The 12414-nt window shown below is 39.3% G+C and overlaps 1 protein-coding gene across 9 annotated transcripts in view; it reads right to left on the bottom strand.

The window, feature by feature from the left end:
- Positions 1 to 12414, bottom strand: part of Pde1c (phosphodiesterase 1C) — a 479074-nt gene that overhangs the window by 64892 nt on the left and 401768 nt on the right. For all 9 annotated transcript variants that reach the window (XM_008762922.4, XM_039108434.2, NM_031078.2 and 6 more), the window contains 3 exon segments: positions 10795 to 10876; positions 7689 to 7809; positions 4860 to 5035 (listed from right to left, as the gene is read on the bottom strand). In XM_008762922.4, coding sequence (XP_008761144.2) covers positions 4860 to 5035; positions 7689 to 7809; positions 10795 to 10876 — 379 coding nt within the window.

Consider the following 12414-nt stretch of genomic DNA (forward strand, 5'->3'; position numbering starts at 1 on the left):
TATGCTAGGCTTCTGTTTCCAAGCGTAGCAGAGTATCATTAATAGTGTCAGGGTTGGCTCTGTCCCATGGGATGGGTCACAAGTTGAACCAGTCATTGGTTGATGTGACTCATTAAGAAAACAACCAATGAAAAGCAACTGAAGAGTTAGGGTATGGCAGAGCTCCTGGGATCTGTAAATTGTACTTCTCACATACGATCTGGGGTTTCTCACATTGGATGTCTAAACAGTCATAAAAATGCACTTGAGTCTTTCTCCATCCTACTTCATCCTGCCTAAGCAATAATCCTATAAATTCAATAGTGGAAATGCCACTAGACTACTCATCCCTTAATTTACTCTGAACTGCTGACTTAAACAGGAGAGAAAGACTTGGAGGAGAGAGGTAATTTGAAATGAGATAAGAGATAGAAATCTCACCTGCTGATATAAATATGTATATTATCTGTGCATTGCAGTCTATACAGAAACAAGGAGGGCATTAAGGGCATGCCTATGAGTTCATAAGGTATTCTTATAACAGCTTCCTAAGTACACTAGCTGGTAGAAAATTTCAATCAATATTAAAAATTCAAATTGAGGAAAATGTGTCAATGATACACAATTAAAGTACAAAGCTTATTTTTTAAAAAAGAAATAAATGTTAAAGATAAAAGTGGAGGCAAATATTTAAAAATAATGCGCTGGGCTGAAAAGTTGGCTCATGAGTTGAAAGGACTTGCTTCTCTCACAGAGGACCACACATTAGCCTATAGTGAACCCTAACTCCAGTTTGTAGGGACCTGATCCTGTTTTTTGATCTTTGAGAGCACCAGGCATAGACATAGTGCACATACATAAACACTCATTACAAAAGTAAATCTAAAAATTAAAATAAAATGTACAAAGCTAAGCTGGATGGGAAACAACACAGCTCTTCTAATCACCAGGCTAGGAACATCATATTATTCAACAAAAGTAAGGGCTGATAAGCAAAAATAAATTTCTCAACAACTGCAAAGATTCTCACTATGTGTTGTATGAATATGTTATCACGTTTATTGAAACTCACTGTCCAATATAGAAACTTAAAGCCAGTTTGTGGGAGAGTAGATGTAGGTAGTATAATAGAGACTCAGCAAAGTCAATGAAACATGACAGACTGGGGTTTGGCAGAAAGTGCAAGACACTATTCAACTAAAATATTTTCCTTAATATGTAAAACATATTGACTCAACAATAAGAATGTGGCTATCCTAATGGAGAGAAATAGACAGTTTCACTGTTCTTACATCTGAGAGAGAAACTTTGGTTTTTAAGAAAAGGCCAGAGTGGAATTTGGTTTCAAAAGATTTAAAGTTGTTGTCTCTTTTGATGTAAGAATCCCATGGAGTCTATTAAACTTTCATATTTATAATGGCATTATATACAGTAATGACCTGGAACTCTAACACTCAGCAATGAAGGAATAGCTCAATGACTGTATCTCAGACAACATTACATTTGAATAGTCAACATCAGGATAAAATGCCCAGGTGGGAAAAACCAGTAGAATGTAAATGACATTTCATTATAATATTTATTTGTGGGGGGAAAGTTGACTATGTGTATACAGAACTGAGCAAAACTAGATTAGTTCAGAGCATCAGTAAGAGTTACTGACATGTGTGTAGGTTAGAATGATTTTATTCTTGTCTACATAGATACTCTAAATAGTTCAGCATTTATGAACTAAACATATTCCATTAGTAGAAATGAATATGTAAAAAGGATTAAATATTAGACAGAAATTAATAAATACAGACAATACTGATCAACTGTTCTATCCATAAATTTTAGGGTGGAAATGATACTTGACTCAGAAAATTATTCAAAATGTTAACGTTTTCCAAACAAATGTAGATTCTGGTCTATATAACTTTGTAACTCAGGTTGGACAACATCAGCTAAACTTTATCCCATTTCCTAATAATATGTGTTCAAAAGTCCATGGAAGGCATCTTGTCTCAAAAATCAAAGTCCTTTGGGATTTAAAAAAGGACAATGAAGAAAATAGCTAGGGATGATTTACTCAGACTGACCACTACCAATGTAACTGCAAACCAAACTTCTTCATGTCGTTAGATACATGAACAGCATAACTTGGAGATTGAAGTGTGAGCTGAGTTGAGTTGACACCATCACAGCCAGTGTTTTAATCCTGCCGCACATGGCCAACCCTCCTCTGTAATGTACTTAAATAACAACTCCCTCTTACCAAACACAAACTAGGTCGGATTTGCTCCTTAGTACTCTCCATATGTTCTTCAGTGCTCGGGGCTAACTCTGAGATCTTATTTTGAAGGACCACATCCAGAATGGAGTCTCAAAGAACCTCCCAGCATAAGACTGTACAAGTAGGGATTCAGTTCTCCATTTCCCTGCTAACTAGATGTGGCCCCCATAGCTAAGCTACATGCCCCTAAATATCTATAACCTAGGGGCTGGGCCTTGTTCCTTTCGTTTGCATGTACATATTTTCTTTTTTCTTTTGTATGTGTGTACGCATCTGTGTGTTTGTATATGTCTGTGTTTTCCTCAAGTACTACCTACCCCCCACCCCAAGACAGGGTCTCTCATTGACCTACATCTTTCTTCAGGTGGGCTACGCTGACTGAGTGGTGAACTCTGCTCCCCATCACTGGATTACAAATACATACCACCATGAAACTTCCTTTATAAGTATTACTATGTGGGAATCTTCTTCATCCCTCCTGTTCCTATTGCTGACATTCTGAAACAAATCCCAGTGTCCTTCAAATTCTACCTACTGGATGTCTTCCCAAAGGCCACAAGCAAGGTTAGGGACAAGTCCTTTCATGCTGCTTAAAATAGTTTCTGTATCTCTACCTGCAAAGTTAGTGCATTTTACAATGATGGGGTGTTTATTTGTCCTTTTGAAAGCACCAGTTATTCTTTGGAGAAGAAGCCATCTAATGTTTCCCTAGGTGATTGATTCAGAAGGTAATTTCAGTAACCAAGATAATTGCAAACAAATGATTTTGAATGACCTCCTTAAATTGTGTGTTGTCAGAAATTGGATGTTCAGGTATAACGATCATGGAAGAGTGTTCTTCCAGTGGTGCAGTAGCCTGCCAACACAGAGGATTTAAATACTTGAAGCTTTTGAATAGACTCTCAGTGCCTACAATTAAAATATAGAACAGGTGTTGGCTTCCTCCATAGCTCACGATACAACATCTGTCCCCAAAAGATAATGTTCTAGTAATGCCCCAAGAACACTATAAATCTAAACTCCTTGCCTTTCCTGATTTTTTTTTTCAGGATTTTGATGGCGAGTCAGTGTCTGGCGTTTGAAATATTTCTATCTATCCAGTATGGGTTCTGCAGAATCCACAACTCTAATGCTAGGACTTAGAGTTCTTCCCTAGTTTTCATTCATCAAAACCCCAATCCTTGAATTTAAATGCTGATTGGAAGTGGGAGCTGTGGGATGTAATCAGGACTAGGTCAGATCTGGAAGATAGTAGGGACTTCACAATCATATTAGTGAGATTACAGGAATAGAGATTCAAATTTGCACACTGCCTCTTCATGTGATGCCATCTGTCATGAAGCAAGCAGGCTAGATGCCGATACCATTCTCTTGATTCTTTGTAAAATTAATGAGTATCAAATATTTTTGTTATAGTAACAGAATATTTCCCAAAGCATCAACCATCCTACCTTCTCTCCATATGTGCTGACATAGGCAGATAAACAATGCAGGTACTATTTGTGGACAAAGTCTCAAAAATCTTGGCTGCTCTGAGGGTTTGGGGCTCAGGCATGTTGACATGTACAAGGTCATGTACTGAATTCTCAAGCATTCTATCAAAGTCTAACATAAGAGCCCTTTCCTATGGACCCAGAGGATGGGAATATCCATGATATCCTGTGGCATTGGTATTCAATCTAGAAAATGGATGGCATACAGCAGGTGACAGGAGACACTGACTGCTACTGAAGGCTCATCTCTGCAAAGTCCACTGCCATCAGCCCATCAATGAACATCAAGAACCAATTCACATCTTTGAGCCTCCCTGAGATCTAGCATCATAGATTCATAATTATTCAGGCTTGTGCCTCTTATATGCATGTGCCTCTCCATCCTAACAGTGTGATTGTGTTGTATGTGTCAATCATGCTCAGTAATAAAAAACAAATGTGAATATATGAACTAAAGACCCCAAAGCATGAATTTTTCTACTTTTCTGTGCATGGTAGCAAGAGTCACAGCTTTCTGGTCTGAACTTTGAAGAAATTTGCTTCAGGAAAATTTAGTTTCATTACAAGTTATTATCACTTTCCCCAAACAAAACAATAAAAACAACAACAACAAAAAAAAAACCCAAAAAACCCATCAGTCAGTTCCATGGTTGGAAATGAGTAGAGGAAAACCATTCCTATGACAAGAAGTTCCTGGAAGAAGTCTAACGCTTCTCATACCCTAACACAGCAGGCAGCAGCTATTGACCAAGGAAAGGGCAGAAAAGATTTACAGTTGTGGCAACTGACATGAAATGTAAAACAAGGTAGCCTAGCAGAGACCAGGAAGTACTAACCCCAGTCCCTGCAGAGCTCCACACCAGACAAAGAAGTTTAGGTGTGTTGCAGAAAGGGAGAATTGGCTTGGAGACCAGTCATATCCGGTTACACACTCAGTGTTCAAGAGAATGAGAATTGTCACATGGGAGTACTCAGTATTCAGTACCCAGTCCCTGGAGTAAAGTGCCATACTTAAAGAGACCATAAATCATAGAAGGCAGCCACTTGCTTGGCAAGTGAGTACTGAGTTTTCCTGGATAATTGTAGATGATTCTTCCTGAAGAGCATATTACCTTTGGGAACCTTGGCTCGCCACCGCTCCCGATTGATCTGCACCACCTCGGTCCAAGTGGCTTTAAAACTCTTGTAGTCAACAGGGATGACAGAATTGTTGATGGGAGCACTTCCTTCTGACCCAGAACTCTTGACACCTGATCGCTTTGCATCGGATGAGTTGATGCTGTTCAAACTGGGGAACAAAAGAAATCATTTCAAAGATGAGTGTCAGCATCTGCAGCATGCAAGAGTGCAAGCAGTGAGAGAGGCCACAGAATGCTAAGTAGGATTTGCTGAGTTATCATTGAGAGCCTCCCTGGCCTTAGGGTTTGTAGAGATTCTGTTTCACATAAAATATGAAAAATTTGGTGTTTTAGCAGAAAAAAAAACACTGCATGTTCATGTGTCACAGTATTCTTTAATTCCTTCTATGCTACATGAGCATTCTGTTCATGTGTCACAGTGATCCTTACTTCCTTCAATACTGCATGGGCATTCTTTATTTTTTCCTGGTAATGAGGATCCCCTGGCATTTATTTGATCTGTTTTGGTTTCTCAAATGAAAAAATTTAAGCTTGGAGTTTTATCTGCTCCAAGGTACCTCAGTCTGCTAATCACACGGACCACTTTTCCAAGCTAGTCAGCAAACTGATACTTATTCACCAGTTTACCCTCTTCCTGGACTCAAGATTCCTTTAATGTTATGGTTATTACATTCTAGCTATCTATCTGTCTGTCTGTCTATCTATCTATCTATCTATCTATCTATCTATCTATCTATCTATCTATACATGCCAGGGCACATATGTGGAAGTCAGAGAATGATATCTAAGAGGTGTCTTCTTTTTTAATCATGTATATCCTAGGGATCACACATGCATCATCAGGCATGATGATGAGTCCCTTTATCTACTGAGCCATTTTTTGGTCTTTAGAATTCCTCTAATTTCAGTTCTACAAGCTTATGAAAAGTGATGATTCTCCTATGCTTCTTAGGGATCGTGGATGACCATACCCTAGCTAGGATCTAATTTGATATGAATCCTACTTTGTGCTTTAAATGGGGAGGCATGTAATAAATATCAGAGTATAGCACTCTTCTGGTGAATTATTGTATATTTCTAAGTAGCTAGATAAGGTATCAGATCCAGTGAATGATAATAAAGGATTGCTAGCGTTTGTTTTAGCCAGTACTTGAAGAGCTAAGGAAGTATGTGAACTTATCAGGGGCTTCTGTCCTCATTTTTAGTTTCTTCAATGCAGATCCATTGTAGGTGTTCATTCATCTTAAGGATCTTTAGTTGAACTGCTCACATAGCAACTAAACAATTGCTACAAAATGAATTTTGTAAATTAATCATCCATAAACACAAGTGTTTCACGCCACACAAACAGTATAAAGGGATGTAATAAACTTAGGTATTGGACTATTATAGCCCAAAGTACACTTTGTTGCTGAAGGTATGTCCTACTTGCCAGGATGTTATTAGTGTGAATAGATTAAAATCAGGGACATTAAACATTTTTTTTCTGCCCGCTTTTCCAATACATTTAGAGGTTGGCACCTGCAGGGTTGTAGTACTTCTTGAAAAGTCAATACAGAAATCCAATGTATGTTCTCTTCTCCCTTTATTAGAGAAATTGACAAGTGAGATGAGCCCCCTGGCTGCCTGACATAGGTACAAACCATGTTATCAAATAGCTCTCAGCAGAGGCAGCTACAAGCAATAACATCCAAAATTCTCAGCATCTCTTACAAGTGATGTTTGGTGTAGCTAGTCTTTTCATCCATTAAAATTGTGAAAGTTAATACCTTATGACTTATCTAGTTGTCTGTATTCTACACCCATTTTTGTCCTCAACATTTTCTATATAAAATTATAATTTCCTGCAGGGCTACTTTATGATCCTATTTCGAACATTAATAATGATGTGCAGTGTGTTCTATCAACTGGGAAAAGTCTCAACAAGGAATTATGTAGGTCAAGTTCATCATTTTGCTTGTTTGTGGACATGTATGTGGGAGTTTATTTTGATTACATTAATTTGATGTGGGAAGATGGAGCCCGCTTGGGGCTTCCATAGGCTTGAGTCTTGGACTGTATAACCAAAAAGGAAAAAGAAAAAGTGAACTGGAATAAATATACATGCATTGATTCTCTTTACTCTTGAGTATGGATGTGACCTGCTGTGTCAAGTTCCTGCCTTGACTTCATCACAATGCAAGACTGTAATCAGGAATTATAAAATGACTAAACCTTCCATTATAGTTGATTTTGTCAATGTTTTGACACAGGGAATGAACGTAGGGCAGTGAGTTGACTTGTAAGTGGCTCCACAAGTTAATGGAGTCAGGATTTTAAGCCTGATCACAGGCCATGTAGCATGACCTCTACTCTGTTCTACTCTGATATCTGTATGCCTTATGCTATGACCCATGGCACTTGAAAACGCTTAAATTTGAGGTGTTTCATTATATATTTTTTAAAATCTGCACTCTACTTTCTTCCTGAACTTAGAGATAATAGCCAGCCTCATTTCTCCTAAGACATCTGATCCAAAGCATGATCATCTAGAGAATCAGGAGCAGGGGCTGACTGCCCAACAGGAGAAGGATTATCATCAGTGCTAGTAGAAACAATGGTTTCAGAGAGTGGGGGCATTCTGCTCTGACCTTGGGCCACCTGTTATGGGTCATCCTAGAGAACACAGCTTCATCCCAAATCCTCTGAAAGAAAAGGAGTTAGACATGTCCCTTGTAAGAAGTAAAAGAGGTACAGCTCACTGTGATACCACACAATGAGAGCTTTCCATTTCCACCCAGGTTTCAAACTTTCCCAACTGACCTTGATCGCCTCTGGCCTGTCCCGCCAGTCTGGGAGGTTTCATCGATTAATGGACTCACAATCTTCTCAGTCATATCCGTGAGCACAGTGAAGGTAGGTTCCACAATGAAGTCAATAAAACCTACAGAGAAGCCACAGTGACTCAGATAGCTATATGTTAACAGGGACCAGTCCAGATTTTCCACTAGAAACCAAGTAGTCTTTCCTTAAAACAAACAAACAAACAAACAAACACCCAACCAAGCAAACAAACACCACATCTACATAGGAGCTCCAAATCAGCCAAGAGCTAGTGGGCTTCATTCTTATTGAATGTCATGAGTCAGTTTCTTTTCCCCTATATAATTTCCTCGGAACTTTTCAATAAGTGATTCAATTTAATGCTTAAACATATAATTTAATACCTGCTATGTAATAAGCACTGTGATGGGTTTTGTAAAATGCTGAAGATGAATAATTCAATGGAATAGCCCTCAGGGAATTTATAGGTAAGATTTAGAGTGCACAAAAATGACCCCTAGAGTTTCTGCAGGGCCAAAGGAGAAGCTCAGAAGAAGGCAGCTCATAGAAAAGAAACAGAAGAGAATGGAGAGGAGACATTTTGCTCCCATAGAGACCAGTGAACAATTGTGTGGTGGTTGTGATGTTTGAGCTGAATGCTGAGGGATGGGTAGCCAGAGAGATATGGCTATTCACTCTGGGTAGAGGAAGTTTCCGAGGTGGGAAAGCACACAAGAGGTCTCTGAGGAATGACTATGTGTAAAGAATGCGTTGGACCTTGGGGGACAAGAGAGGTTTGAAGTGGGCAGTCATTCATAGTTTAGGGAAGGAAGCTCCTGGGGTTTAGAATCGGAGGAGTAGTAGGCTGGTCTGAAGATGTCCATGTGTCTTCCTGCTGATATATTCAAGTTTTCTTTGATATGGTTTATGCAGCGAGTAAGTAGGAAAGAGTAAGGGAGGAAAATCTTGTTAGAGTGATTGCAACAGTTCAAGCAGAATGTAAGAAACTGAGCTGTTGTAACCTGGGTACCAAAGGCACGCATAGCACAGCACAATGGGCAGGGTGGCTCTAGGGGGATTTTTCCAGGAGGCAGCAAAGCTGAAGAAATGAGAGAAGACAGATGGGAAGAGTTAGAAGAAAAGGGCTAGAAACTGGGTTAGGCTCATTAATGAAATACCTTTTAAAATGGCTATACTGAGGAGTTAGTAAAAGCTGACATACAGTGATTATGTTAATAACGCCCCTAACACACACACATACACGAAGAAAAGAAAACTAGACGAGTATTTGTGATTCACTGAGTGAAAATAAACACACACTGGCACTAACTCATCATAGTCACATGTAAGGAAGGAAATTAAATACCAGCCAAGGGAGACACTGCCCACTCCTCTGAGTGGGTATCTGGAAATGCAGAAATGAGTATTTAGTTTTCACAGTTAATAAGGAGATAGTGCTACTGGTGCTGATGATACTCAGCAGAGAAGGATGCTAAACATCCTGTAATGTAACCCACAAAAGAAGAACTGTTCATCTGATCAAGTAATACTGTTAACAAAATTTGTTTTGCAGTTCACTGCAATTTAATTGTGAGCTCAAATGGCAGTATTTGATGACACACAGAATTCTTTGGATATGCCCCCATTTCCTACAGGAAAGTATAAGCATATGTTATTCTTGGTGTGATGTAAAATCCTTGCCTGATTCTCTCTATAATGTCTCTCTGTAAGTAATTCCCTACCCCTTTTTCCTGCCATGCTGGAGCTAAGAATTCCCTGACCATGTTAAGGAGCTTTAATCTCTCTGCTCTCTCTAGCTCCCATCTGCAGTGTTATTTTATCCACCACTAAGCCACTGCTAACATGCACCAATATCTATTACAACCTACTTAGGCACTGCTTGAATACTTCCTCAGATATAGCTCACATATGAGTACTTACTAACTCTGTGTGGACTACCCACATCTGAAGGCTTATACACTGTCTTTGTATTCCATTGTAAAAGTTTCTCAACTTTAACACCCATAATTCTATAAACACATTTTGTTTTCCTAACATCTCACCCACTGTCTAATAGTGGTTTAATAATATATTTGAGAGCAAGTACCATGTATAATTAGGCTCATTTCATTTCATTTTTACTTTATAGCATCCATTTTAATGTTAGCAGTGCCTAGTACCTAACACGAACCCAAGACACATCATGATGAAACACAACAGTGAATGGTCCATAAAGTTGAAGCAGAGGCCAGGCATGGTAGCACACATTTTTAATCTTAGCAGTTGAGATCCAAAGATAGGAAGGTCAGGAAGCCAAGATCCTTGCAATCAGTTCGTGTTTAGCCTGGGCTCAAGGTTAACTTTAGCGAAATGGCCTATTTATGCCTAGCCTAGAGTATCTGAGATCCTAGCTCTGTTCCCAAAATGTATAAGAAAAGGCAGTGATTCCTTAGTAAATTGATTATTTGTGTGATAGCAGACTCTTCAAAAGTAGAGTTCACTCATGCCATTTATTTATGTGTGACACTGGTTTCCTCTCCCACAGCTGAGGGTTTTGGTAATGCATTATTATAGTGATTCTTTTTCCTTTTCCTTTTCCTTTTCCTTCTCCTCCTCCTCTTCCTCCTCCTCCTTCTTCCTCTCTCTCTCTCTCTCTCTCTCTCTCTCTCTCTCTCTCTCTCTCTCTGTCTTCTTCTTTTTTGTATGGCAGAAGAGGAATAAAGAAACCAAAACAATTTGAAAGCATCCTCCTTGGAAGGACAGTCCCAAGTGTGGACAGAAGAAGCATGGTGATGAGACAACTTCTCTTACTGAAGCACAACGGCAGCTGAAGCAAAACAGGCTTCCTAACAACGGTAGGCATGGCCGTCACCTCAGGAAGTTGAAGCTCCCTTTCCTTTCAGCAGGAATGATGAGAACCCCAGAATGTCTCTGTGTAATCTCTTCTAGAACCAGTCACAGTCTAGAGAGAAATAAAGAACTCTACTCTGCCAAAGACTAGGAACAGTGAACCAGAGTCCTAGCTAGGATCCCCAAGCCCAGTGGCTCTGATCTTTACACATATGTATCTTCTGATGTCCCTTCCAATCTGCTGGCAAATACCTACCCACTTGTGACTGAGCAACCATGGTTGACTTTCGGTCACACAGAGGAGAAAATGGCAGCCCCAGCTCAGCTTCTCTGTCACCCTAGAAAAATAGAAGGTCATGGTGAACAAAAGAACAGTGTGCTGAGCTGCTCAGATTCTATTTACAACCCCAGCAACCACTTAGGCCACTTATTTTTATTTTAATGATTGCTATTACATTGTGTAATAAGTCCTGGGGGGGCCTGCTTCTTTAAACAAAAGACCCCAAGTATGGTGGCTTCCGGAGAACAATCATTCCCTCTGAATGCAAAGGCTCATGCTGTCCCAAAGAAAGTTTCACTGGGTAGCAATAGGTTCCCTAGGGAAAACTAGGCAGCAGTCCATGTGTCCTGTGTCCTCGAGCCAACATCACAGTCAGAATGGCTGTGTTTCCCACAGTTTTCCTGTAGCTACCTGTGGCCTTTTTCTAGCCACTGAACCCCCAGTGGTGAGCCAGTGTCCAACAGGAAAATCAAACTTAACTGATGTGGCTTTGTCCTCTAACATCACCTAAAGCCACACACAACGGGAGTAAGTGTTTTTGTATTTGCAGTCCTAATGCTTAGTCTGTCATAAAAAGTGGACTAGAAAGAGCCAGGAATTAGAAAACAACACAGCATAATTGTTTGGCCAAAAGAGTCTTCGGGGCACTAAAAAGCACTACTCTAATACAAGCACTATGGGATAAGCACTATGGGATGTCTAACTACTGTTGGAGGTAGCCTTTAAAAACATGAAGCAGAAGTTCAATCTTTGTCAGGTCCAGAGGAAGGAGAAGAGTATACCTCATGTCTGTCAGTGGATTATGCTCTTCCTTCTTTTTTTTTCCCCATAGGAAGAAACTCGCTCAGGATAATGTCTACCCTCTATGCTTGAATCCTGCCTTGTTTTGCTGCTGTGGGTGTATGGTCCTAGGAAGGTCCCTGTCCTGTGCTATTTCACAAATTTCATTCTGTTAAATGAAGGGCTTATCATGAGAACAAATGATAAAAATACATATAAGCCAATAAAAGAACTACTTAAAGAATTATTCTTGCCATCAAGATAACCATATTTAAAGTAAGCTTGGAGAAACATGGAGAGAATTTGTTCTAGCTGGCATGCTGTAATTATAATGAACATTATCAACAGATCAGTAGCACTCAAAAACTTAAACACTGTCTCAACACCTGGATACTTATTTCTAATTAATGTCACCAAGGGGTCAGATAAGGAGTCTAGCAGAAGCATGAGGTAGATTTCTAAGAGGAGGCTTTGTACTGATCACATACTATGAGGGCCTAATACCTACAAAGAGCCAAGAATCCAATAACACAAAAATCAGCATTTATGGAATAAAAGTTCTAATGCATAGAAAGAAATAGAAATAGAAACAACTGTCACTCCAATGGGGAATCACATATTTAAAAATTACATATAAAATATAAGGTATTTAACTGACACAATGAGTAAGGTAGACCACGATGACAATGACTGAATATAAAATGTGTTGGTGACTTGGTCTCCCACTGGTATTGACACTTGAAAAGAACACAGGATATTTAATGCTGAAAGGTTCTTAAGAATATTCATCCAAACCTTTTCTGTTTCTTCAAAAAC

The sequence above is a fragment of the Rattus norvegicus genome, chromosome 4, assembly GCF_036323735.1.
Source record: "Rattus norvegicus strain BN/NHsdMcwi chromosome 4, GRCr8, whole genome shotgun sequence".
Lineage (NCBI taxonomy): Eukaryota > Metazoa > Chordata > Mammalia > Rodentia > Muridae > Rattus > Rattus norvegicus.